General features: G+C 46.8%; 1 protein-coding gene across 5 annotated transcripts in view; it reads left to right on the forward strand.

The window, feature by feature from the left end:
• The window catches only part of Grik4 (glutamate receptor, ionotropic, kainate 4), a 368,414-nt gene that overhangs the window by 60,401 nt on the left and 281,324 nt on the right, over nucleotides 1-26,689 (forward strand). For 3 of the 5 annotated variants that reach the window (XM_013511258.1, XM_013511260.1, XM_005378354.2), the window contains exons 2-3: nucleotides 13,914-14,018; nucleotides 17,807-17,938. In XM_013511258.1, the coding sequence (XP_013366712.1) occupies nucleotides 17,857-17,938 (82 nt within the window). In that variant the 5' untranslated portion in view covers nucleotides 13,914-14,018; nucleotides 17,807-17,856. The remainder of the gene's footprint in view (nucleotides 1-13,913; nucleotides 14,019-17,806; nucleotides 17,939-26,689) is intronic. The other 2 variants (XM_013511259.1, XM_005378355.1) reach the window with 1 other exon arrangement.

Consider the following 26,689-nt stretch of genomic DNA (forward strand, 5'->3'; position numbering starts at 1 on the left):
ACAGGCAGAGCGAGTAGCTTTGCTGCCTTTCTGGCTGCACAGTGTTGATTGAGCAGGTTATTCTTTATTCATACACCTTTTGCTGAGCTGCATAACAAATGTGCTGTAAATTTCAGTGCTTCAGAGAAAGCCTGATACATAAAGCAAGGCTACCTCCCTTCACAAAGGGAAGGCTGGTCAGATTCCACAAACATAAAGCCAATTGCATTGCAACGTTTCATAAGTAAACATTACCTGCCTCATACTTTTACACAGGGCTCTTCTTAAAGAAGAGATCTACCCAAGATAATTACCTTTTGGGGCAATCTGAAAGTAAAGTTGGTTTAATCCATTCATTTGCCTCAGCCCAGGGTTTTTTCCTAGTGATGTGTGTTAGAGTGCTTAAAGTGCTCACTGCAGAATGCTCCATCTTTTATGAAAGCTTTGCTGCTTACAGAACTGCACTTCTGAACCTCCAGTCATTTTGTTCCTGGTGATGGTGGCCACATCCCTATTCTTACGCATGCAGTCCTTAATTTGCCAATTACATAACACTTACCAAGTGCCAATCTCTTTAACAAATTCTTAACCCTCACAACTTTACGAAGAGATAGTCCTTAGTCTCCCCACTTTTCACATGTGGGAAACAAAGCACAGAAATGTTAACTAACTTGTGTGAGATCGTACAGCTGGTGGGTGGTAGAGCCAGAATTTGTCCCCAGAATCCAGTGCTCTTTATCACCACAATTTAGTGTCCTTCAGTGATATCTTCTAAAGTAGAATGGGGTACAGGGGCTGGCTTTTTTCAGAGATTGAAAATAATTTCCTGTGCCTTTTTAAACATCATTTCTATCCAGCCTAGCCCTGGACCGGGAAAGAGCAGGGGATCTGCTCCCAGGAGAGTGGTCACAGTCTAGGAAGCACATGCTTGCCCAGAGGCTCTTCTGCGGCACCATGGACAGAGGCAAACAGGGGAACTTGGCACTCAGGCTGGGACCCCCTGAGCACTCTTTGGTAGGGGAATTGGAAGGCCCTGCTATTCTATCCCTCATCTTGCTGTGGGCCCAGCAAGGTCTGGGATTTTTGTGCCTTTTTCTTGCTTTTTCCTTCCTCTGTTCTCCTGAGGTAGTCATGTCCCTGCTCTGTCTCTGCTGGGTGATCTGTCTCAGGAAGCAGGTGCTCAGTCTGGAAGCCTGGAAGCCATCTTTGCTTCCTATTTTTTCAGGGCCCACCTGGAATTCCCGTCCCATCAACTATACCTTCTAAAATGTTTTTTATGCAAATGCCATGCCCTCTATTGCCTGTACCTTATCTCACACCCATCTCTCTCCAGAACTTATTCAGCACTCACCCAACAGACTTCCCAGACTTCAGACTTAACCCTTGTAAAACTCTTCTCAAAGTGCTGTCAGAGCAGTCTTTTCACAAGCAATTTTGATTGTGTCACCATTATGCTTGAAATTCTTCAGTGGCTCCATAGTCCCCTTAGAATACAATTCAGACTTAGTGCAGCTACTTTGGAGCTATTAGATTATGGGGTCCTGCCCCTTGGGGGTGACATCCCCCACAGCTTTCAGAATACTAAGGTCCCTGTTTCTTGTCACCTTCAGACTATAGATAGGCAGTTCCCTCCTCCCAATTCTGCCCTTCCCCAGGGCTGATGCCAGCTTATCATTCAGGTCTCCATTTAAACTTTCTTCTAAGGAATCCTGACCCTCCAAGCTGGGCTTGAGTTCCCCAACCCATTGTTCCCATGGCAGCCAGTCATCACACAGTTCACTCTGGATTTGGATTTGGATTTGATGGCCCCCTGTGTGTTTTTCCCCAATATATGTTCTCTGTCTTGTACACAGCTGTGTCCCAGTACCTTGTACAGGCTGGCTTGTGGAAGAAGTCTTAATGAACAAGTACTTGTATGAAAGAGACATTGATGGAGCGGTCTGGAAGCTCAGGTTTTAGAACCCGTTCTGGCACAAACATTTGACCTCTATTTAGTCCTTATTCTTCTCTGAGCTTTAGTTTTACATCTGTGAAGTAAACAGCGTGGGCCCTGTGTCCAAGCTCCTTTGCAGCTCTGAGATGCTGGGATCAACTTCTGAAGGAAAGGTTTGCGATTCCTTCTCATCTCTCTTGACTTTCCGGCTGTGAGGACCTACTTCTGGTGCTCCCTTATGCCCTGTCTGTACAGGATCTGATGATACTCAGAGCCAGGTGTCTTGCTTTCCACTGTCCTCAGACACAGCTGGTGTGGCCTTGAGTTCTCCTTGTATCCACAACAAGAACTTCTTGAAATTCTCTGCTGTCCTCCTCCTCCCCTCATCTTGTTTGCTGTCAAAAGATTGCAAATAAGAAGCTTCTAATGCTGCCTCTGTCTCTGAATTGTCACAATAATCAATGGGAAGGTGTTAAATCTACATACTTCGGAGGCTGCCCTTCTCCCAGCAAGAAAAGGGGACTCTTGATGCCCACAGCCCCCTCCCTAGGATCCTCACAGCCTTCAGTCAGCACTAGGAATGCTTCAGCTTCACGCCATTTACCATTCACGTGGCTCCCAGGGCCACGCAGCACATTTGCTGAGGACCTGCAACAGGGCAGGTGTCATTCTAGGTGCTTTGGACACATAAAGAACAAGGTAGACAGGATCCTGTTTTCAAGGAGCTCATGATTTAGCAAGCGTGTTTAGAGAGAACCCATATAAATAAGGCATTGTAAATAAGTAAATTATATAATGAGTTATATAATGAATTATATAATGAATTATAGGTTAGAGCATCATGGGAAGGAAGAAAGCAGGGGAAGGAAGATAAAGGCCACAGGAGAGTTAGATTGGGCTCAAGTCCTGGAGGAGAGTGAGGGATGTGCCCCCTTTGCAGGATGGAGAGTATTCAAAGCCAAGGGCAGAGCCTAAGCAAGGGCCCTAAAGGTGGGAGCATGCAGGGGTCCTGGAGGAGGCAGGTGGGCCCAGTGTTGCACGCAGACTCTGCACACCAGGCGTATGTCAGAGCGTGGCACTCGGCATGGTAGACCCCACAGCATTGCTGCCGGTTAGAGGACAGCTGCTGGACCTTCAGTTGCGTGTCCTGAGATTTGTCCACATAGTGCACAAATTAAAACTGGTCTGGTCCTGTGGGAGGAGCTGGCAGGTTTGAACATCGCCTAGTCGCTTGGCAATCCTTGGCAAATTGCATAACCTCCCTGGGTTTCTTTCTCTTCTTTTTGAAGGCGGGCCCCCACTTGACCCTCACAGGGTTGTCGTGGGATGTTGTGAAGTAAATGCAGAAGAGGCTATCTCAGTGTGTCACACAGAGTGGGTACCCAATGTGATTAACCTCTAGGACATTCCTTCCCTGTTCTTTGGGCAAGATACTTATTTTCTCAAAGCCTTAGTTTCCTTTTCTAGAAAATAGAGTTGAATAATCCCTCTGCTGCCTGCTGCCTAGACTTTAATAACTTTCCAATCCAGCAATGTAGATAATAGTGCTTTTTAAGTAGATGACAAGTTTTCAGGGGACAAGGGTTGTGTATTTGTGTGTGCCCATATACATGTATGTATATATAGTTGTGTGTGTGTGGTTATGCATGACACAAAACATTATTATTTCATAAATGCTTCAACAATGCTTTTTGTACAAGATCTTATACCTCATATTAGTTGTCTAGTAAATCCTTGTGCATGAATGCACTAGTGGTGATAAAATCCACTTTTCTGGATTAAAGATATAGATCAGAATCAGTGGAACTGTTTGCTATGAGGTAGCAGGGATAGGGTACCATTGTGAATTACATTTTTAATGTAGTTTTTAAGACTTAACCATGCACCAGCCACTATTAGGCACTTTGCATGCATTTCTCTTTGAAAGTGTAATAGCCCTATGAAGTAGTTACCATTACTATCTCTATTTTATACATGAGGACACTGAGGCTAAAAGAGGTTAATGTCATGGCCACAGCTTGTAACTGAGGGAGCTGGAATTGGAACCCAGCTGTTTCCCAGCTTTGTTACTGTGACAAAATATTTGAGCTAAAAAATTTACAAGAAAAAAAAGGTTTATTTTGGCTCACAATTTTTGAGGTTTCAGTTACTTAGGGATTGTGGCAGGACCATACATCATGACACTTGGAGCCTATGGCAGAAGAGCCCTGGTCACCTAATGGTAGCTGGGAAACATAAAAGGTCTGGGGTCCCATGGCCCCTTTAAGGGCACACCAATGACCTGTCTTTCCCATGAGGCCCCACCTCCTAAAGGCCCACAACTTCCTGGAGTGCCATGGGCCAGGAACCAAGCCTTTGGTACATGGGCCTTTGGAGGACAGTCTAGATGCAAACTATACTCCCAGCCTTCAGGGAGGAATTCACACTCTTGCTATTCAAGACACTGCCTTTTCATGGCCCAAGCTCTCAGCAGGAGGAGAAAGTCTGTTCTCTCACCCAGGCCTGGAGGAAAATACAGGACCATGACCTGGCTTCTTAGGTCACTAGTGAACATTCTGTTAGAAGGGAAAAAGCCAAAAGGATTCCCTTTTCTTGCCTACAATAGACAAGGAAGATAGTCAAAGGATTGCTCTTTGTAGCGTACGTGTCTTAGGTACTTTTCTCATTGCTGAGACAAAAATACCCAAAATCAAAGGAGGAAAGGTTTATTTCAGCTCACAGTTTACAGAAGTTTTAGTTCATAGTTGGCTGGCTCCAAAGCAGGGTGGTGGGGCTGGGGATTTAGCTCAGTGGCACAGCGCCTGCCTGGCAAGCACAAGGTCATGAGTTCGATTCTTGGTACCAAGAAAACAAAAACAAAAACAAAAAAAAACCCAGAAAACAAAGCAGGGTGGCATGGCAGAGGAGCAACAGTCCATCACAAGCAGGCAGGAGATAGTGAAGCAGCAAGCAGCAGCAGTGGTTTGCTTTCTCTCTCTCCTTTTACATCCCATCTAGGCTGAAATCCTATGGATGGCATCACTCACATCCAGGGCAGGACTTCCATTATCCACACCCTTATTCCCACTACCACACCCTGAATCCACATACACATACCCTAATGTGGCCACCTTTGAAAATCCCCACCTCTGACTGCATGAAGCTTTGGGGGACATGTAGATACAAGCCATAACTGTCCTTTTTCTTTGGTCTCAGAGTATGTTACGAATTTTGTGGGGATATGAAAGCTGTGTACCTTATGCTTCCTCCTTAAATGTCCAGAACCCGAGGATGTACGTGTATATGTGCATATATATGTGTGCATATGTAGATGTATATGTGTGTGCAACTGTGCTGTGTATGTGTACTTGCAAGTGTATATTTTTAAAAGTGCCTTTATAGGAATCTGTGCTATGTGTATGTATATATGCCTATGCATATAGGCATATATATACATATGTATGTATGGTGTGTATATGCGCCTGTATGTATTTATAGTACATGTACATGCATGGTATGTAGTATGTCTGTATATATATATATATATGTATAGTGTGGGTGTGTCCATCCTTTCGGACCAGCATAGGGGTCCCTTTCTCCGCAAAGCCACCTGACAGTGCCTGCGTAGCACCCAGTGCTCTCTGCATGGTACCAGCACTGCCTTGTCCTTGGCTGTGTAATTGTAGTTTCCAGCCTGTGTTGGATGACTGATGCTTGTGTCTGACTCCCCCGCAGGTGGAAGCCCCTGGAAGGAATGTTTTGTGCCAGGTTAGTCTTTCCACACATGCACGTGGAGTGTGCAGATGAACAAATGAGTGAACAGATTTGAGTAGACCTCTTGCTGCCACTGCATACCGCGTCACCTGCTCCAGATCATTCACAAGGGGGTCTGTGGTGTATGTGTGGGTGTGCGTAAGATCAAAGAGGTTGTCTGCTTGAGGTGTGGGCCCCAGATGAGAGATATCTTAGCATCCAAGCTTATGTAGGAACCACCATGCTGTGTGCGGCCAGCCTAGGTCTGCAGAGGCACTGGGCTGGACAGCCAGCTGTGGTCATCCAGCAGCGCCTTTCTTCTGTGGTTACGGAGAGTTCCCATCTTTTCTTGCCTGCTGCTTCTCCTTCGGTCTCCTGGAAAAGAAAAGTATTGGGAAGTTGTTCTTCTCCTGGTTAATGTGTTCCATGCCCGCTGTGTCCCCCTGTGCTCAAGTTCCGGGCAATTACCCTCCTGCCGGGTTTTGTTGCTGAGCACAGCAGGTGGGCCTTGTTTGTAATTCACTTGCACCATTAACGCTGGGTTTGCACCATAAGGGCAACTCATCCATTCAGTGCCCCAACCCCAGATACCAATGGATAGCAGGGACATTAAGATGGCTTTGGGGGTCCAACTGCTTCTGCCTTTTAAAGCAGTGAGACACTTAATCCAATGGTTGTCACAGAGCATTCATAGTCATCCACACTGATGGAAAATCTGTACCCAAACACACACCCCCTCCATCGTGATGATTTGGCTCTGGACAATAATAGCACTAATTGCAATGACAGCTACGAAGCATTGAGCACTTGCTATTTGCAGCCTTGCTGAGGTTGAAGCTAATCTTTGAAAGCAAGTCTAAGAATATTTAATATTTGCCCATTTTATGGGTGAGAAAACTGAGGTTTGAGGAGGTTAATCACTGGCCCAAGGTCATACCTGATGAATAGCAGGCTCCAGTCCCAAAGGAGCTGTGTTTAAAGTGGATGTAAAGTGTTGGTGACCCCTGCTTTGTGCCATCTCCTGCAGGGATGAATCACGTGAGGTTTACTGGTGGAAATATGGGAGAGAGCTCCAACTTGCTATGCTAATTATGTTTTTGCTAGCATTGCTGTTAAGATAAGTCACTAAATAGGGGGAAGATGAACAGAATTAAGGCATTCTCTTGTAAGTTCAATTTTATTAATCAGTCATACGTTTATCAAGCTCCAACTATGTGGAAAACATTGTCCTTTGTGTTTTATAGAAAACAAAGATAAATCATTTGTCCATTCAATAAATCTAAAAAACAGAGACTCAGACAGGTATTCTTGAATATAACCCAGGGAGTATAGTATTGGAGTGGGTCAATATAGCAATGCTAAGAACTAACCAACTTCAGAGATCCCACTTAGAAAAACCCTCCCTTAATTCTGATTGTGTGTAACTGATCGTTTTTCATATATCACACATCTGTGATCTTTGAGTAACCCTGTGAAGAAGCCAGTGCAGGTTGTATGTTTCCCATTAAATAGAAACCCCAGGTGCTGGGAGATTTTGTTGAAACCTGAAACAAGTGCAAAGCTAAGGTCGAGCACAGCTGCTGGCTCCAAGTTCAGACTTTTTTTTTTACAAAGTCACCCCACAGTCAAAGTCTAGATTTTGGGCTGGGCCTGATCCAGACTCAGTGGTGTGCTTGCTGTCCCATGTTTTACCAAGGCTGTCACTGGATCTGCCTGGGCTCTGTTTCCACAGAGAACCACAAAATACATGCTGCTCCTTGGTGGCTGGCTGCTTGCAAACTTTCTTTACAGTTTGGAGGAAAATCCGTGTACCTGATATTCCAGTGGTGTCAGAGATGGCTTCTCCCACATGCACATCCCCCTCAGACATGGCTATACGCCCGCTACCTTCTCCAGGCCTCTGGTGTGCTGTGATCATATCAGTTCTCTTAAAGGCCAGCTCTGGGTTGGCCCTCCCTAACCTACAGACTTTAAGTGGCTATTTATTGCCTAGAAGAAAAAGTCCAATCTCCTTAACCTTGGCATTCCTGGTCTTGTAGAACTCAGCACTTCCAGACTTACCTGCCTCTAGGCCCATTAGACTCAATGGGCAGCTGCCACCTTGGTTTGGTCACTATCCTGTGGACACCTGCACTTTCTCCAGGATGAAATGGGAGGTCTCTTCCTCTCCGTATGTGCAGCAGTCCTAAGTCCCAACTGCAGTGGCCTGGGGCTGCTGCTCCACCCCTGGCTTCCAGCACCACCCCGTTGGCAGCAAAGGCTGCCCTGTTGTGTGAAAGCTGCTTCACTGCTGTCATTCATTTTGAGTGTCTGATGTGCTATTCCCTATATGAGGTCATTGTACTTTCCCAGGACTGCTTAAGGAAGGTGGCATATCTGAGAGTTCCAGCAGCTGCCAGCACACAGCAGAGAGTTGGCTGAGCCTAGGGCATGCAGGGATGCTGGTGCCAGGTTGCAGTGCTGCAGAGATCTGGGTGCCCAGCATCTGTCCACTTGGCAGCCCCCTGTTGGAGGAAGGACAGCACACTCGGGCTTTGTCCCTATATCTGACAACTGGAGTTGTCTTTTTGGGGACAAATACTCCTTCTTCAGGGTCCCTATGGTGGGCAGGGCAGGGAAAGGGATGGTGTTGAGTACACAGTCTGTTGCTTAGCTAAGGATGTTAAGGATTTCCCCCACGTTGCCCTGTGGCTGGGGAAGGGGAGAGATCAGCGCCTTCAGCCCACAGCCTTTCTGGTTCAGTGGAGGGAAGGCAGCAGGGCTCGGACAGGCTCTTCTATGGCCAGTGGCATATGCAGAAGCCCAGGGCAGCTCCTGGAGAGGGTGATCCTGCATCCTGAACCCTGGGAGAAGGGCTGAGTGTCATGGTCCCCAGGCTTTCTCCTAGGTCCTCCTTTCTGAGGGTGGACATTCCTCTCACAGACCACCTGGGATCCAGCCAAGAACCAGACTCTGGTGAGTGCTGGGGCTGCAGGTAGATTCAGGTGGATGGTAGCTGTGGTAGGGGGTGAAATAGGCCAGGGTGGTAGTACAAGTCTTGAGGTAGACTCCCAGGGTCAGCTCCGAGCAACAGCTGGGCTTCTCACTTGTGACCAGAGCACCTGGCCTGGGAAGGAATGTTCCAGAGAGGCTAGGAGACACCTGGGAAGACCCAGCATTACTGAGCACTTGAGCACTGGCTGACTAGCCTCACTTATGGAGGAGGGGACCCAGGCTGGGAGGTGGGTAGGTGGGTAAGGAGCATTCCCAAGTCTTGGAGCCAGTCATAAAGAGAATTCTGATGCCTCATTGTTTGCTAAAATATTAACTAGATTTTTTAATTGGAAAAGATAGCTAGCATCTCTGTTAAAAAGGCCAACAGTAGGTAGCACTTTAGAATGAAAAGCAAATCTGCATCCTAGTCTTCACTGCAGTCCTCTAACCTTTCACGGGGGGTGACTGGCCAGCAGCCAGTTTCTGCCCCCCCCACTCCATGCCAATCCTTGCCCTTAGTGGATGGCAATCAGTACTAATTAAGCTGGACAGAAGGGAAGGGCCAGGATGGGCCATGCATGCACATTTAGGCAGTTTCCAGAGGTAGTTCTGAGCTTGGATGACTCCAGTAGAGTAAGACTATCACTCTGAATTTTGAAGGGGACACCACTTGCTTTGTTGTGGACCTTCATTTTAAAATATCTAGCCTTCCTAGCCTCTTAGATTTCACCCCTAGAGTGTTGAGGGGCTGGTCCTAGGTTTCCCCAAGGAATGCATGGGCCCAGGGGTCACTGCTTCCTCACCTGCTTTGCCTAGGGTTTAGGTAAAAAGAAATGAAAGGGCCTTACTGAGTGTCCGAGAGATCTAAGATGCTGATGTGCACATGAGGTGCACATGGACAGGATTCACATCTGTGCCCCACCCAGCCTCTGGACTTCTTATCCTAGATTAGTTAGAGCACTTTCCTCCAGCCTTGACCTGAGCACCGTCATCCGGGAATCCAGAATAATCTCTCTGTGGCTTCTGGTGGTGGACCTCTGGCTGCATCCCCGTCACACAGCTGCCACCCGCTCCCAGCCTCTTCTCCAGGCTGAGCAGCCCAGCTCCTCGCAGACCCATTTCTGGAAGGTTGCGGTACACACACCTCAGCCACAGCCTGAACAGGTCTATGCTGCACAGGCCCCGTCCTCCCAAATGCCAGGGAGACTCCTAGCAGGGAAGGGAAGGCCGTGTTTACCTAGTAGCCATGTAAGTGCTGACCTAAACGCTGTTCACAGTCTCTTCTTTTGCGCACTCGGTTCCTCTGCAGACACTCCTTTGCAGGGCCTCTCAGCTCTAAATGTGTTACTCGCCGCTCCAGCACTCAGCTGTTTTGTTTTAAAGCCTCAGCTCACGTGGTGTCTGCCAGGAGCTCATCTCTCCTGGGGCTCAGCCTGGTGGCCTCAGATAAATGCCAGGAATATTAATCATGATTCCAAGCCAGTTGTGCCCTTCCCCTCCGACGTTGTAGTCCTCGTGCCACCTCCCCTGGCTCCTGCTGGTGACCAGCGCTCCATCTTCTCACTGCTCACCACCTCCTTTTCAGTGGGGAGGAGATATGGATGTTGTGGTCTCCTTGCCTTCCCTGTGAAGGCCAGTGGGTCCAGTACAAGGTTCATGGAGAAGTGGGCTTTAGACGCAGAGCCTTCTCCTAGACCTAGGGGCACAGAGGAGGGAGAGGGGAGAGAGGAGAGAGAAGACAGGCTTTTATTCTTAGGCCACACCTAACGATGGAAGCTAGTCATCATCACAGCAGGTACACAGCGAAGGAACTCTAGGTTAGTTTCAGTGGACGTCCTGCCATTTCTGAAGCCCACTGTGCTGTGTCCCGCCAGAAGCCTGTGGTTTTATATGTTGTTTTCTGTGACTTGATCTCTGTACCCGCACCCCTGACGTTGTTGAAGGTAGCCCAAACCAAACAATCATCCTCGGGATGCTGTCCCTTTCTGCCACCATCTAGAGCACCCTGTGCTTTTCCTTCTCTGTCTATATGGTGGTATCTACTTAGCAGAATGTCTGACTCACATCTTTAGTATTCCAGACTCTAAGCTTTACAAAGGCAGGCACTGTGTCCCAGGACCTGTCCAATTGACTACCACAGAGTAGACACCTGACGGAAATATTCAGTGAATGAACTAGAAATCATACTAGTACTAAGTGTATTTATCTCCAGCCAGTCTAGACTATGGAAACAATAGATATCATTTTAACCTCAGAAGCACTTTACTCATTTGCGAAGCCGATCTGCTTCTAGCACCTCCTTTCGTCTTAACCACCCTGTAAGGTTGACAGCTGAGTGCAGTTTCCCTACTTTACAGCAGGGCAGGTGGAAACCCTGAGAAGTTAAGGGTTCAGAGTCACAAAGGTCTTCACCTGCAGTCTGCTGATTTTCCACCTGTGCCAGGCTGAGTGAATGGAAAGGAAGACTGACTGCTTCAGGGAGAGCTTCTGGGGTGAGGCGGAGTTGGAGCAGCATTTTGGAGGTGAGGAGGTTGTGCATTCATGCTCCCAACAAGCAGGCATTGGGAAGCTGTCTCGTTGGGAGAAAATGTGGATGTGACCTGGGGTGCTTTATGTACAAGAGCTGGAGGGAAGTGTTGAATGGCAGTGAAGAGGTGTAGAAAGGAAGTCCATGTTTACTTACTGTAGCATACCTGAGACTGAGGCAGCAACTTTGCTGTAGTCTCATGGCTGTGGAAATGGACCTCAGAGATATTAAGGAATCAGCTTCACCCCACATAGTGGAAGCCGGGACATGGGCTCTGGCCTCTGGTATTTGTTTAGAGGTGTGTTAGGAGCTTCAGTCTGAAATCTAAAAAGGAGTGGTTTTTTGGGGGTGTAGGGAGAAAGGAGCCTAGCAAGTTCTCATTCCTCTTACTGATCAGTGCCTGAGTATTCAAGTAGCTGTCCCTAGATCTGTGGCCTGGTGTCTGCCAGATTCCTGCAGCTGCAGTGTTTGTGGACACCTTCCCTACAGTCAGAACTGAATAAAGCAAACAGCAGTGGCCCAGCTCCTGGTGCTGGTGCCGCTCTCCCCCGGGCTAGGCTGCTGCCTCATAACATTACAAACTCCTGCGGGTAGGTCCTTGTGGGGAATTTTAAAGGTCAAGAATACCAAGCCCAGTGTTCTTTTTTCTTTTTCCTCTTCTCCCTTTTCTTTTTCCCCTACCTCCTCTTTCTCCTTCCCTCCTTCCCTCCCTTCTTTCCTCCCTTCTTCCCTCCTTCCTTCCTTCCCTCCTTCCTTTCCTCCCTCCTTCCCTTCCTTCTTTCCTTCTTCCTCCCTTCCCTTCTTCCCTCCTTCCTTCCTTCCCTTCCTCCCTCCTTCTCTTCCTTCTTTCCTTCTTCCCTCCCTCCTTCTTCCTTCCTCTTCTCTTCCCTCCTTCCTCCCTCCTTTTCTTCCTTCTTCTCTTCCCTCCTTCCTTCTTCCCTTCCTCCCTCCCTCCCACTCACCCTTCCTTCCTTTTTATTTTTTAGTCAAAATACATTCAAAGACTCATTGTTCTGTTGCTTGCCCCCTAACTCAGTAAAATGTACAGATGGGCACAAGGTACTTGCATTGAACTTACCTTGTTCTCCAAAATGGTTACAGTTGTCATGATCATATTCCCGCATTGCATCAAGTTTAACTATATACTGGACTCTGGGATACAAACAGAATATGATCCTAGAGCCAATGGCCTGGCCTTCATTTACCAGATGAGTGACTTTGGCAAGTTGATCAATGTCTTTGCCCTTGGGTTCTACATCTGCACCTGGGGAAAATGAGTGCGTCCACCTTACAGGGTTCTTTTGAGGAGCAAATGAACCTGAAATGATACTTTGCACATATTAAATGTTCAAGAAATATTATATATGACAGTTCAGTTCTAGGAACTGCAGAATTTTAGAGCTCAGAAGAACCTTAGAGAACATTTAGTCTAATCCCCTCACTGCACCAGAAATAGAGGCTCAAACAGTTGGCTGCCACAGGTGACCCCCAGGACAGTGCTGCATCCTAGTATCAATCTACTTGTTGCCAGGGAGACAAGGCATCTCCCAGATGTTGCCAAACTATTTTAGGAAAAGGAGACCATAGAGCCTATATAGGGTGGTCCCACTCCTTTGCCCTGGCCTCCCTGCTACCCTGTGCACTCCATCCAAGCTGCTGGATACTGCATAGAGTTTCTCCCAGGCAGGCGGAGTCAGAGACAGCAAAGAATCCCACATCCATTTGTCTTGTGGAGCCTGGAGCATCAGGAGGAGTAATCAAGACCTTGTTGCCCACAGTAGAGAGGAAACCTGTAATTAATCTGGCTACCCCTCTGATTTCTTCTGTCCTGCCCACCACCAGACACTGTCTGGTGGCTGTCAGCATTCTCTCTGTCCCACTCTGGGAAAATTATGATTAACGATGTAGTAACCATATGAGAATGAGAGAAAGAGAACAGCAAGGAGACTTCGTATAAGTCAGGAGAAGGGAGGCCAGTCAGCAGAGCTGGGCAGGGTTAAGGCAGCATGCACACCACAAGAATGCAGTGAGCTGTGGACAGGCCATGCCTGGTAGTGCAAACAGCTGCCCCCTGTGTGTGAATCAGCAAGCATTTGTTGAGTTTCTACTCAGTATAGGCCTCATAGCAAGAATATCAGGTAGATATGTGCCTGAAAGAGACTTTCCCTACCCACCCTATGGCAGAAATAAGTGCAGAGTTAAATAACCTCTCATTCATTCACACATTTGACAGCCTTGCACCAGGCACTGTCCAGGGTTCTGAAAGCAGAGCTGTGAATCAGAGGGATGAAACCCTTGCCTTTTTGGGACTTCTCTTCAAAGCAGGAGCGTGGAACAGGGGAGCAGGGACAATGGGATCTGAAAGAGATGTTCAAGGGGCTCTTCTACCTTGATGGAGCTGAGCAATCTTGCAGTTATGCAAAAGTGTAGATTAGATTCTCCTTCTAGAAAAAGTGAAGTGTCTGATTTTTGGTGTTAGGGTGAGGAGACATTCTGGACAGGCACATGGGACAGCAAAGGGGAGTCTCCCAGTCCAGTGCCCCAGTATCTCTGTCAGACTGTCGCAGGGCAGTGCAGTAAATGGTACCCTCAAGCCTCGTGGGGGTTCAAATGGTTAAAGGAAGAGAGCTTGCCAGGATGGAAAATACACATGTGTATTCCTTGTGAGCAGGGATGCTAAGTGTAACTCGCCACAGCTAAGATAGCTGGCAGATGACAAAGTGTTTTCCATGAATGTTCTCTGATTGGATTATTTCATTATTTCAACAGATATTTTGTGAGTGCCTACTATGTGCCAGCCTGTGCCAGGCACTGGGAACACAGGTGGAAAAGTGCAAGTTGTTCCCTGCTTTTGTGGTGCTCATCACCCCGGAGGTAGGCATTGTTCTTCCCACATTACTGGTAGATGAAGAGACAGGCTCTGAGGGCTGGGGTGCCCAGGAGTATTAGCTTAACAAGGTCTAGGCTCAGCTCTAACGTGGCTTCAGTCCAACCCAGACTCTGCTCTCGTGATTGGCATAGCCACCCCAAGATGTCCAGAACAATGCCCTCAACTACAAGGGTCTGCCAGGGAAATGTCTGTCTTCCAAGTTTGACTGTATCCACAGGACCTAGAACAATGCCTGACATATATTACAGCCCCCATAAATACTGTTAAGTAGAGAAATGAACTGTCAAGCAGGAAAGAACTGTACATTCTATTCTGGTTAAGCTAGATAAAAGTAATAATATACTCACATCAAATCACATCCTATTATACCTGATCAGCACAACGACAATAATTGTTATGCAGATCACTAAGCAGGTATCAGATTAGCCCATGTACATTTTATTTGATGTCAGAAGTACGCTCTGTTGATGCAGCCCTGACTTTTGTTCTTCCTGGCCCTAAAGCCCGACTGATCCTGGAGGCCACCTTTCAAAACAATAGCTGAGGTCCTGGGTTGCTCTTGGCCTTCGGCCATGTGACTGTGGACATGATAATGAGAAATGATCTCCTCCCAAACCTTATTTTTAGAATGATTGATCTGAAAACAATATGCAGTATAAGAACCATTCTTGAACTCCTACCATTTTGTATGATGCTCTGCATTATTTCCAAAGTTTTTTTAAAGTTATTTTTATTTTTTTTACTTGTTACTGTCTTTGTTTGCTCAATCTTACATTCTCATGTCTAATGGACTGAGTAACTTTGCTGAAGATAACAATATGTAATATAGCAACCACTGTAAATTTCTATCATTTTGTCTTGAGGTCATGTATCATTTTTGTTATTTTGAATTTGTCTTCATTGTTGTTTTGTTAGTTTTCTAATTTTTAAAATAAAGGATAAAAGAACCTTCACATTGCAAGTGTGGAAGACTCGGTGTCTTGCAAAATTTTTCCCACAGTCTTTATCTTATTTAACCCAGTGAACAAGTTCAATACAGTCTTTATCTTATTTAACCCAGTGGACAAGTTCAATACAGGTAAGAAAGCTGAAGCCAAGGAAAGTCAAGGGCAAAGTTCAAGGTCACACAAAGCCACGTGACCGACTCCACTGTGTTGTTTATCTTAACTGTTTCCATGTGAGAGCAGAAAGATGAAACTTTAGGTCCCCTATTTAAATAATTAAAAAAAGAAATTTGAGGTTTTGGTTTCAGTTTGATGTTCAGATGAACCTAGTCTTAAAACTTCATAGTTCAGCCTTGATTAACTAAAATATTTTAATAATGTAGGGGCAAAAAGGAAATAGTAGTGAAGATATAGCACTGAGTGCCTCTTTTCTGCCTAGGAAATCGGATGCTTCCTCCCCTGGCTGCATGAGGTTTGTTAGTGCAGGCTGAGCACTTAGGTCCTGCGACCTGGGGATAGAGCACGGCCACAGAGACAAGGACACAGCTCCACCTCTGTTTAGTTTACATGCTACTTGGGCGACAATCACCAAATGATTAACTTTATCTGTAATGAATAAAAATGTCTAGCTTCCGTTGAGGCTGTGTTTGCTTAAAAATCTGACTCTGCACCAACACCCTTAAGTTAAAGGACAAAGATTCTGGGCCTGATTCGCTAACAGTGGAGTTACCTTTACTTACCTCTATTCTTTACCCTTTTCCTTCCTGTGTCTATTGCAGCAGGGGATTGCTTGAGGCCTTCTTTTCACTGAGCAAATAGGTCCTGTACCACTAATGTGCATAAGTAGACTCTGGGGATGCAATAGAAAAGTGGAAACAGTTCCTGCCCTTAAAGAGCCTACCATGATCCCAGGTGGAGACACATAAAAGCAATAGCCATAGAGGGAGAAGTGCTACTCTGAGAGCCATGATAGGCTGCTGGGATGAGGGTGAGGGAGGGACATGCTTCAGGCACAGGGAACTGCTGGGTACCAGCCGTGGCTGGAACACTGCGCTAAGTGTGTGCTGGGGAGATGATGTGCTGTAAAACAAAAGCTTCTGAAACACAGCACACAGAAAGTAAAGCGCATGTATCTTCAGTATATCCCTCAGTCAGTTTTACCTGTGTAACCAGCTCTCAGGGTAACAAGCAGAACATTAGTTCCATGGAACCCCTCAGTCCAGTCTGCCCTAATCTCAAACTAGACATCAGGAAGTACAATGTAGCTTCATCTGTGTTTGCACTTGACATAGATAGAATCATACTACATGTACTCTTTTGTGCCTGGCTTCTTTTGCTAAATACTATATTTATTGAAGTCATTTATGGTGTCACATATAGTTGTCATTCATGTTCATTTCTGTGTCACATTTCATTGTGTAAGTATACAGTATATTTGTCCATTCTGCTGCTGGATATCTGGATAGTTTCCTGTTTGGAGAAATCTAAAGAGTGCTACTATGAACATTCTGGGACATGTGTTTGATGAATATATACATGCATTTCTGCTGGAGATGTATTGAGGAGTGGAGTAGCTGGGTTCTTATGATATGTGAAAAGCTCTAGTAGACCAGTTTTCCAAAGAAGTCAAGTGAATGTACACTTCTGCTCACACTGAGAATTCTAGTTGCTCCACATCCTCTCCAACATTTAATATTGTCTTTTTTTCATTACTCTGGTGGGCAATAATGGTATATTATTGGGGTTTAAAGTCACATGTCTCTAATGCCCAGTGAAACCAAGCACATCTTCAAATGTGTACAGGCTGTTTGGGTATATTCTTTGATGAAGTGTCTGTCCAAGTCTTTTGCTTATTTTTTTATTGAAATGTCTATCTAGGGAGTAGGAGAAGAAAACATTTTAATACCAAAGGCATGTGAGATTAGCATATCCAGGTGCTCACCAAGCCCACCTTCATCCCAGTGATGAGGGCAGTGCTGGTTGCCTATAGACTCTGGGTGTCAGAGTACCTAGGAGGTCTCTGTGGGGGGACAGTGACACTGTTGCCTTGGGGAGGGTAGCCCCATGCACAGCTCTGCATTTGACATCAGGAAGGAGGGGAAGGGGTTAGTGGGAGATGGATGGGGGTTAGGATTGGATTGCAGCAGGCAGCAGAACCAGATGTGGACACCATCTGATGACTTGGGAATAAATCTGTCCCCTCATCAGGAACTGACATTCATTTAGCTCCCCATCTAGGCAGCCCCTGCTCATGACAGTTTAGTTAGTTCTCAGCCCACCTCCAACAGGAGGTGGTGTTACCACTGTTACAAACAAGGAAACTAAGCTGAGACAGAGAAACTTCAAGAAGACCACACAGCCAGCAAGCCAAGCTTGAGCCCAGTCCCCTCCCTGCCCACTCGGCAGTGTGCTGAGCATGCCGTGGGCGTGGGGCAAGGAAATTATTCTCCCCATGCCTCCATCTTCTGTCACCTCTGGCTCCTATTTCTTAAGAGCAGATGAAGGTCTTTATTCCCAACTGGAGATTTTAAAAGAGACATGAGTCTCCATCAATCCTGGAACCTCAGTTAGAGCAGTGTGCCTGTGTGGATCAAGGGCGAGGGTTAGAGCTTGAGCCTTCCTCAAGCCCTGGCGGGTACAGAGAGGAAAGACAAAGGCCTGAATGACTGCATGGCTTTGGATGCAGCTTTCCCAGGATACTCTCACAAGTTCTCAAGTTGTTGTTGGTCCTCCCCAAGTAGTTTTCCATGGAGGCTCAAGTCACTGGGCTGTGTGGGTTGGCTACTTAGCCCTTGTAGGACTCATGAGCTCCTTCCCCTCTCTCACAGAGGTATGTCATGCCCAGACCAGCAGAGGGCTCCATGAGGATTTATAGAAGATGCCCCGCGTCTCGGCGCCTTTGGTGCTGCTTCCTGCGTGGCTCGTGATGGTCACCTGCAGCCCCCACTCCCTGAGGATTGGTAAGTGAAGGCCAGCTCTGGGGTGTACCCCCAACCATTACTCCAAGGGTGCACAAGGGCCATCTGTGTGCTGCACAGGTCTTATGGGAAGCTGTCCAGACCCTGCTCTCTGCCCTCCCTGAGTTTGGCTGGGATAGAGGTGGAAGTGGATGTGGTGGTGATGGGGTGGAGGTGGAGATGGAAGAGGAGGTGGTGATGGTGGTGGGGCAGGTGATGGGAATGGTTATGGAGTGGTGAGGTGGAGGAGATAGAGGTGTAGGTAGAGGAGGTGGAGGTGGTATAAATGGTGGTGGTTGTGTAAGTGGAGAAGGTGGTGGAGGTGGAGATGGGGATGGTAGGGATGGTGGTAGAGGAGCAACAGATCAACAGCTGTGATCTGGGTGACCTGCTGAACTCCCCTGGTGACTGGAATAAAGATGCTCATAGCTCCCTAGTGCAGTTTATGATGGACTCAGCCTGGCACATTAAGAGGCAGACTAGAGATAAGAGAGAGGTCTAAGAAGATCCCCGAAGAATCCTGGAGAGTACGCAGTCTGCAGCAATTTGGATGAAGCCAAGAGCCTGCTCAGTGAGCCTAGCCTGGCTGCTTGAAGGGCCATTGCTTTGCCATCTGTTTGCTGAGGCCTGGCTCTGAGAGGGAAGGCAGGGTCACTTCGGTTTCTCCTTTGTCCTTGTTACTGTGAGTATGCTACTGTAGGTGTGGGCAGGCAGAGCTGCTGCCTGTACCCCCAGCACCTCCAGCCCTGGTGGGGATGGCCTGGGAAATCAAGTGTGTCCTCTCTGGAAGGATTGGATGAGGCTAAAGCACTACAGATCTCTGGTCCTGGAGACATGGCCCCAACCACGGGGAAGAGCACACCATCCAGTCCAGCAGACACAGTGTGGTCATCTGATGGCCCACAAAGGGAAACTGCAGTCAGGACAGCTTGGACGGTAGCAGAGATCAGGGTGTGTAGGTGTGTATGTGGCACACAGTCACTGCAGTCAATGTAAGCTGAAGCGTGGGGCATAGCTGCAAGAAATTAAGCTTCTTCATCACAAAAAGACCTGTCCAACTGTGGACCTTAGGGGCAAGGTTAGGTGACAGCTGTTCAGTGATTCAAATGCCAGGGAGGTTTTCCAGACAGATAACCACATGAGGCCCCTCTTCCTGGGCTGGGGTAGGAAAAAAAATTGGACACTCTAAATAAGGCAGGGTCTGGATCCTAAGCCTGAACAAAAGGCTTGTGGCCAACTTAGAATAAAGATGCTTGGTTCAGTGAAATGACTTAATGTTCCAGAACTTTCAGTCATGATGAGGACGCGCTCTTACGGGCCCAGAGAGAGGTTGATGTGCTGGTGGTGGTCAGGAGGCCCCAGCATGGGCAGAGACAGGCAAATAGTTGACACCCTGCCAGGCCAGGCATCACATGGCAGAGGCCAAGCGTCACGTCTCTGAGCTGCACCTTATTACCTTGTGGCACATTTTCCCATGTGTATGCAGCAGCAACTGATTGAAAGCAGAAATGTTGACAGGTGACTCAGTTCTACTCTCATCCTGTGTTGGACTTCCTGCCCTGCATGCTTAAAAAAAGGAACTAAAACCAAAACATTGCCTGTCTCTTATTCATTCAATGCTGCAGAAACTTCAGACCCTAATTTAATTCTGTTTAGTTGCAATGCAAAAATAGCTCATATCCTTATAATGCTTAATTTATAAGATGGCTACAGTTATTCAGGGTTTGCTGCAAGCTTTTCTCCCTTCTTTAAGTGAGTGGATAAAGCGATAACCCATCAAATTCCCTTTGTTGCTAGTGGGAAGCATAAAGGGATTGAGCCAGAACTCACAGCGCCTGGTAGCCTTAGCGCTCCTGACATTCGCTCTCGAGGAGAAAAGCAGAAGGTGGAGCCTACACGTCCCTCTTTTGGCTGCTACTCTAATGAGAGAAGGCTTCAGAAGGACCCCTGTGTTCCCACAGGCATACTCTGAGCAGTGCTTGTCCTGTTCTGTCAAGAGTGCTGGCTTCAGTTTTGGTTCATGCCAGGACACTTCCAGCCGATTTCCAGCCCAAGGCTCTGCTGGCTGGCAAGGTCAAGCTGGGTCTAGTCTCCTGCAGAGGCCAGGAAACAGAATCAAACCAATAAAGAGAAAGAAAAGACAAGAAAACCCAAACAGCAATGTCAGGAAAACCAAAACAGCTTTCCAGTCTCCTTGGTTATCCTGGGAGTTAGGAGCTTGTTAAAAGTCTCCAGATCCTTATGGATGGAGAGGTGCTAGTTACACGGCCTGCAGAGGGAAAACGGAGTAGGGCAGGGATGGAGAGAAAGTAGGTCAAGAAAACATGAGGGGGGCTGGGGATTTAGCTCAGTGGCACAGGGCCTGCCTGGCAAGCGTGAGATCATGAGTTCTATTCCCGGTACCGGAAAAAAAAACAACAAAAAAAAGAAAACGTGAGGTGTTGGGCTTCACAGTGGGCAGCCTTGCACATAGGTGTGCTAGACTGGCATCCACTGTGTCTGGAGCATCTGAGTCCTGCAAAGGCTCATCTGAAAGAGAGGGGGTACCCCTCCTCCCATCCTCCCAAGGCCTCTACTTCCCAGCATCTGAGTCTTCCTGGGGTTTCCCTCAGCCTGCCAGCCTCAGGTCAGATGGCTGTCAGGCTAGAGCTGCACAAAGTGGCCAGGAATCTCAGAGATAAATTATCCAGGCGGTTTTGTTCTCTGCCTCACTTGTCGCTGGTGACAATATGGATGTTTGTACAGAGGCGGCCAGACCCATTACCCTGCCTGTGATGGCTGTTTTTCATTCAAGTGAGGCACGGGGCGGGAGGTACAGCCAAATTGTCTATTACGGTGTCTGCTGTTTACCCCCTGAATGAGGTTTTGGGTAAGGGAAAGAGATTTTATTTATGGCTGTGAGGCTGTCCGCATAAATTCCCCAAACTCTCACACATATGTCAGCCCCCTCAGTCATCTATCTTCTGAAAATGTTTTTTGATTTTGCTTCTGTCCCTCTGGGTCCTCTGAGTGATGACTGTGGAGCCGCGAGTTAATAAATGCTCTGAGAAGACCCCACTCAGCCATGCAGTCCTCTGTTACTTAAAAAGGTTGTGGTCATATCATCTTAGAGCCTTAAAGAATGCTAAGGTTCCATTATCTAACCAGCTCATTTTACAAATGAGGAAACCGGCCAAAAGGGGGCAGGGTTTTGGCTAAGTAGGTGCCCAGCTAGTGGCAATCTGGATAGAGTCTGGTGGCCTCTACTCTCCTTCCAGTGCCTTTTTTATTTTTGCTGCCACCGTATGGGCTCCCTTAGCCTCTGGGAAGCAGAGTCATCTTCAACAGCTTGTGAAGGTTATTTCCTGTTGCAGTTTTCTCTAATCTCTCCTGGAAAATTTTCAGGCATTAGCCATTGTTGTCCTTGTCCCTAACTACATTGGATACTCAGGAAGCATTTGTTAGCTGAATGAATACTGAGCTCTTCAGCCTGTCTTTTCCTACTGCTCTCCTGTCTTGTATCATAGCTGAACTCCTCACTGGTATCCAAATGTACCAGGAGATTTACTCTAGGCTCTCCCCGTGTCCTGGCTCTGCCACAAGTGCTCTTCCTCCAGTTCCACCCTCTGCTTAGAAAGCATCTCCAGCCACCCCTTCTCCTCTTTACCATCTTCCTCCTCTGTCACCGTGAACTTAAATGGCTTTCTTTGCAAAACCTTTCTCACAGTATCTCCCTGTGCTTCTCAAGGAGAGTTTATCTTTCTTCTACCATTCTCCCATTTCCCTGGTGCTTGCCTCTGTTCCAGCACTTATGGTACTGTATTTCAGTTATTATAGAACTTTCTCACTGGACTCTGAAATGCAGGGGAGAGTGACCTCTTGACATAAGTGCCTAGCACATGTTATGTGCAAAAGTACCACTCCAGCTCAGTGAGTATGAGGGATAAATACTATGGCCTTTGCAAGGCTTAGTTCCCCAACAACATGTTTGACACTGTAATTTCTTCTGGTCTTGTCTGTGAGTGAATGGCTAGACTGTGGGAAGAGGTGAAGAGACAGGAGAAAGGAGAAAACTCCCATCTTACCTAGAAGAGAGAATAGGAATTTGCTGAAGATCCTGACTACATTCTAATGAACATTTTTGCCCTAAGAGTAAATACGTGGATTCAACTATTTGTTCATTAACTCTCTCAGATATTTATGGAATGCAGTATGCCAAAGCACTGAAGATACCGTGCTAAGTAATAATAATCAGAATAATAGCTTGTGCTTGGCAAGGCCTTACCTTTACTCTCTGTTGGGCACTGGGCTAGGTATTTCTCCTAACTCAGTCAGTCTTCAGGCTGGAATGAAGGATTCCATTCATTAATAAAAAACCAGAGGCTCAGAGAATTTTAAGTCATCTAAGATCACCCGTGTACTTACATACGAACCTGTCTGCCTTCAAAACTGTCTCTGCTGTGGTTTACTGCAGCTAGTGACCCCCAGGGACAGTTGGGATCTCCCATTGCCACAGCAGTCACATTAAATATATTCTCTCTGGTAAAGAAATTGAGGGATGGAGTCACTACTGCTTATACAGACTCTTGCTTTTGACACTTTCACTTCCAGAGAATTTTCCAAGGGCACAAAGTCTAGCTCACAGCTGAAGAAACTGAGGCTTGCGGACCTCAGAGGCTCAGTCCTAGTGGCAGCAAAGTCCCCCTCAGCATGAGCAGCATCAGACACACCAGCAGGCCATTACCTCAATTGAATCTCCTTTTTTAAGGTTTCCCTGTCTGGAAAAGCAGCACGAGCTTGGATTTATTTGACACTCTGTCTTTCTAGGACCCCAAGCACTTTACAACTACAATTTTTTACCTGGTTTCCTCCACTGAGCTCCAGTCCTTTACAGAAAATGTTCAACACTGAACATTCAAATGTTATAAAGATGAAGCTAATAGGAGAATTGGGAGAGACAAGAGAGAAGAATAAAAAGCACTGGTTTTTGATCTTGTTCTGCTGTGTATTAAATATATCGGATACACCGAGGATCAAATATACCCACAACATTCTTTGCCTTGTGGAGGATCCACCCTGGGGTTTTTGAGTAGTGGGCTCCCCTAATAATGTTTCCATGTGATTTGATTTATGAAATTTTGATCAGCGTGTAACTTTTCATCTCAGTTCCAAATTGAGTCGTCCATATAGACCAGGCAATTGGTCTTTCACATTAGTGACAAATGGAAATTGATGACCTTCTCCTTCCTCTGTCACCTCAAAAGAGAATATAGAACCATTTGTGGAACACAAATCTCTCCCCTGGTGAATGTCTTAGGGGAGTCCATGTCTGTCTTATGGGTACCTGTCATCCAGCACAGTGCCTAGCTGGAAGAAGTAGACTTAGTTGCTATTTACCCAATGAGTTGTCTGTAGTAAATTTTGAATCTGGAGCTGACCTTTCAGTTTTCAAATTTCTCTTCTCCCAACAATTGGTCAATACTGGGGAATGCCAAGCAATTTTATTTTAGTCGGCAAAATATGTAATTAGGAGAGTAAATATTTTGCTCCCTAGAAAGAGCCAGCAAGTGAATCTCCATAGGCCTGTGCACATACGCGTAAGATGATTTCTATGCTTTGGCTGTACTTAGGCACCCAGGCCAGTGTGCTGTGTGGTGTCATCTATCTTCGCTTGGCTTGGGAGCACTACACAGTATGCTTTTAGGAAGTTTATCTTCTCTCTACCTTTTCAGAACCCGTGTTCGCTTTAGCCTCAGGACATTGTCTCCTTTGCTGAGAAGTTAGGGTTGAATTAGGCCTAGATGCTCCATTTCACAGATAAGAAATAGCAGGGTCTCAAAAGGCAGAGTAAACTGGCAAGGGGCCCCTTTGACAGCAGCAAGACTCCTGATTCTCCACTGCCTGGAGATACTAGTGCCGTGGTTTGTAGTGTTTAAGCATGTTCTCACATGCACATCAGTTCGATTTCCCCAGCCACCTACACGGCAGACAGAAGTGAGCACATCTTGGGGAGTTAAGTGGTCACATCAAAGATGAACTGAGTAGAATCTGCGTACAACCATGGTGGCAGAGTCCTCAATATTCTGTTGGCTGTACATACATGATGGGTTAGATCTGAAAGCCACCGGGACCTCACAAAATGAGGCAGAGCCAGCAGGCAGGCAGCAGTGAGTGTAAGTATTGCTTCTCTATTTTGTTTTCTTAAACATAGTGTGATTGGCCTCTGCAAGAAAACCAGGAAGGGGTTTCAGAGATGAAAAAATAGAGCCCTGTTTCGTAAGTAGAAGCTCTTGATAATGGGGCTAATTTCCATTTCCACAGGGGGGTAGCTGCCTGTTTTCACTTGTACTAGAAAGGCCTTCTTTCCTCCAGGCTCTCATTTTGTCCTTCAGTGAATATTATGGCCTGATGGCGTCTTCTTCTGTGTTGGATGCAGCAGGCCCAGCCCTGGGGATGGAACCAACTGGCAGCAGCAGGTAGAGCAGAGATCAGCATGGTATCGGGAGGACCAGCAATGGTCATAATTTGTCAGTCTCCACTTCCGTGAAATACTTCACAAAGTCTTGAGATGTGGAGTGAGTCATTTGCAAGCTGTATTGCAGGGAAGTGGGTGGGAATGTGGAAATTATGGAGATTTTGCTTCCATGTTAAAAAAAAGTATGTTTGCTAGGCAGATGGAATGGGCTCTTTTGGATACCAGGGTCCCCAGAACTGGAGGTAGCACAGAAGGGTTGGATAGAATTTTAGCATCAAATGAAATGTTGGACCTGTTACCTCTAAGACTCCTCCCAACCTGGGACTCAGTGATAAAATAGTTAACATTTGGTCTTATACTCTCACAGGGAGGCACTCCAGTATCATTGTGTCCTCATTAATAATCATTAACAAGAACTTAAATTGAGGCAACCATCTGCCTAATTAAAGCCATGACCCCATTTGGCTCCAGTTGCTTGGATAAGCCAGGTAATACAGTAATGGCCCTACTGATCCTTTCATTTTGTTGGTGTAGACCTGGCCTGTCCAGGCCTCTCTGCTCCCTGTGGCCACAAATGGGGAAATTGGAGATGAGCGAGTGATGATGGCAGCTGCTGTTAGATCTCAGCCGAGAGTGTGTGAGTCCGAGTGGGTGGGATGCACTTGTGTGTATCGGCAGAGCCAGAACATCCCACTCACAGCCTCACAGCCTCACAGCTCAGCTCCAGGCAAGACCATAGTCACACTTAGCTCTCATTAGTCTGGATCACAGGCACACATTCACTGTAGGCTTCATGGGGGCTAGTGGGGAGCTCTGGGCAGCAGGATACTGCAGAGAGCTGTTGGGTTGGCCAAGAACCCCTGGTGTCTTCTCTCCTCCAACTGAATTATAGAGCCTGGTCAGCTCCTGCTGGGCTGGGCTACTGAGGCCCTTTAAGCTCACCCTGATTAGGAACCTGTGTGGTGAGTGTGTCCTGACTCACCCAGGGGCCTTAATGACTATTCCACAGTAACTGGGGTCTGGAGAGCAAGGGGGAAATGCAGTCAGACGTGTTGTGGATAACATGTAAGGATCCAGCATGGTGTAGAGATTAGGCCAGAGCATGAGCTCTGGAACCAGACTGCCTGTTGTGAATCTGAGTGCCACCCTTCACTAGTTGTATGACTTTGAGCAAGAACATAATTTCTTAGTGCCTCACCTTCTTCATCTGTAATATGGAACAACTATCCCTGGTTTTTTTTGGCCCATATTACATCCCTGTAATATGCGACAACATCCGTGTTTTTTAGGAAGCTCTTAGAACAGTGTCAGTTATAAGTGCTGTGAAAGTGACCTCTATTATTAATAACATGACTGAGCTATCTGGCTTCCATCTCAGCCTTTCCTTGCCTGGAGCAGCCTTCCCCACTCCTCTACTAAATCCTGTTTGTTCTCTTTTTCTAAAACGTGTTTTAAACTCACCTCACTCCAGGAGATGTAGATTCCCACCTGGTTTGGAGAACATTTGCTTCCAGAATTCTCAGAGTGCAGGTGGGCAAGTGCTCACTCTCAGAAATATGCTGCACCGTCCTCATTGGTACTTACCCACCTGTTTTATGCAAATGTTTTAAAAACCTTATTTCAGTTCCATCTACTTTAGGAGCCTCAGAGTATCCTGAGGGGATGGGCTCTATCTTCGTACCCTCCCAGCATCCTTCACACTGGAGTGTTGTCTCAGATGCTGGCTAATAGATCCAGTTGATCCCCATCTTTAACCCCTGCCTGTTCAGCTGTTGCCCTTTTCAGCTAGTGCCCTGTTTGTCTCTGTCCCTTTACAGCAAAGCCCTAAAAAAATTGTCTGTTCAGTCTGCCTCCATTTCCTCTCCTGTCTTTCCTTGTCAGTAAGACTCTGTTCAATCAGACTTTTAATTCTTCATCAATGACGTCCATATTGCTAAACCCAGTAATCTCTCTCCAGGCCTCATCTTACTGGGCTCAGCAGCAGCATCTAACAATAGTCTTTCACTGCCTCTTGCTGGCAGTGCCTGTTCATTTGGCTTCTGGATCACATCCCATTGGTTCTTGCTTCACTTCAGTGGTTACTCCTGTCTCCGTCTCCTTTGCTGGTCTTTCTCCATCTCTTGATCTCTGCGTATACATTACCCCAGGGCTCTGGATGTTCTCCTTCTCTGTTCACTCTGCTCCCTTGGTGATCTCACTGTCTCATGGCTTGACTGCATCTATAAGCATGTGACTCTCTAGTCTCATCTCCAGCTCTGACCTCCCTCCATAATTCCTAACACTCAACTGCCTACTCAGCA

Source organism: Chinchilla lanigera, unplaced genomic scaffold (assembly GCF_000276665.1).
Source record: "Chinchilla lanigera isolate Chin_1 unplaced genomic scaffold, ChiLan1.0 scaffold00011, whole genome shotgun sequence".
Taxonomy (NCBI): Eukaryota; Metazoa; Chordata; class Mammalia; order Rodentia; family Chinchillidae; genus Chinchilla; species Chinchilla lanigera.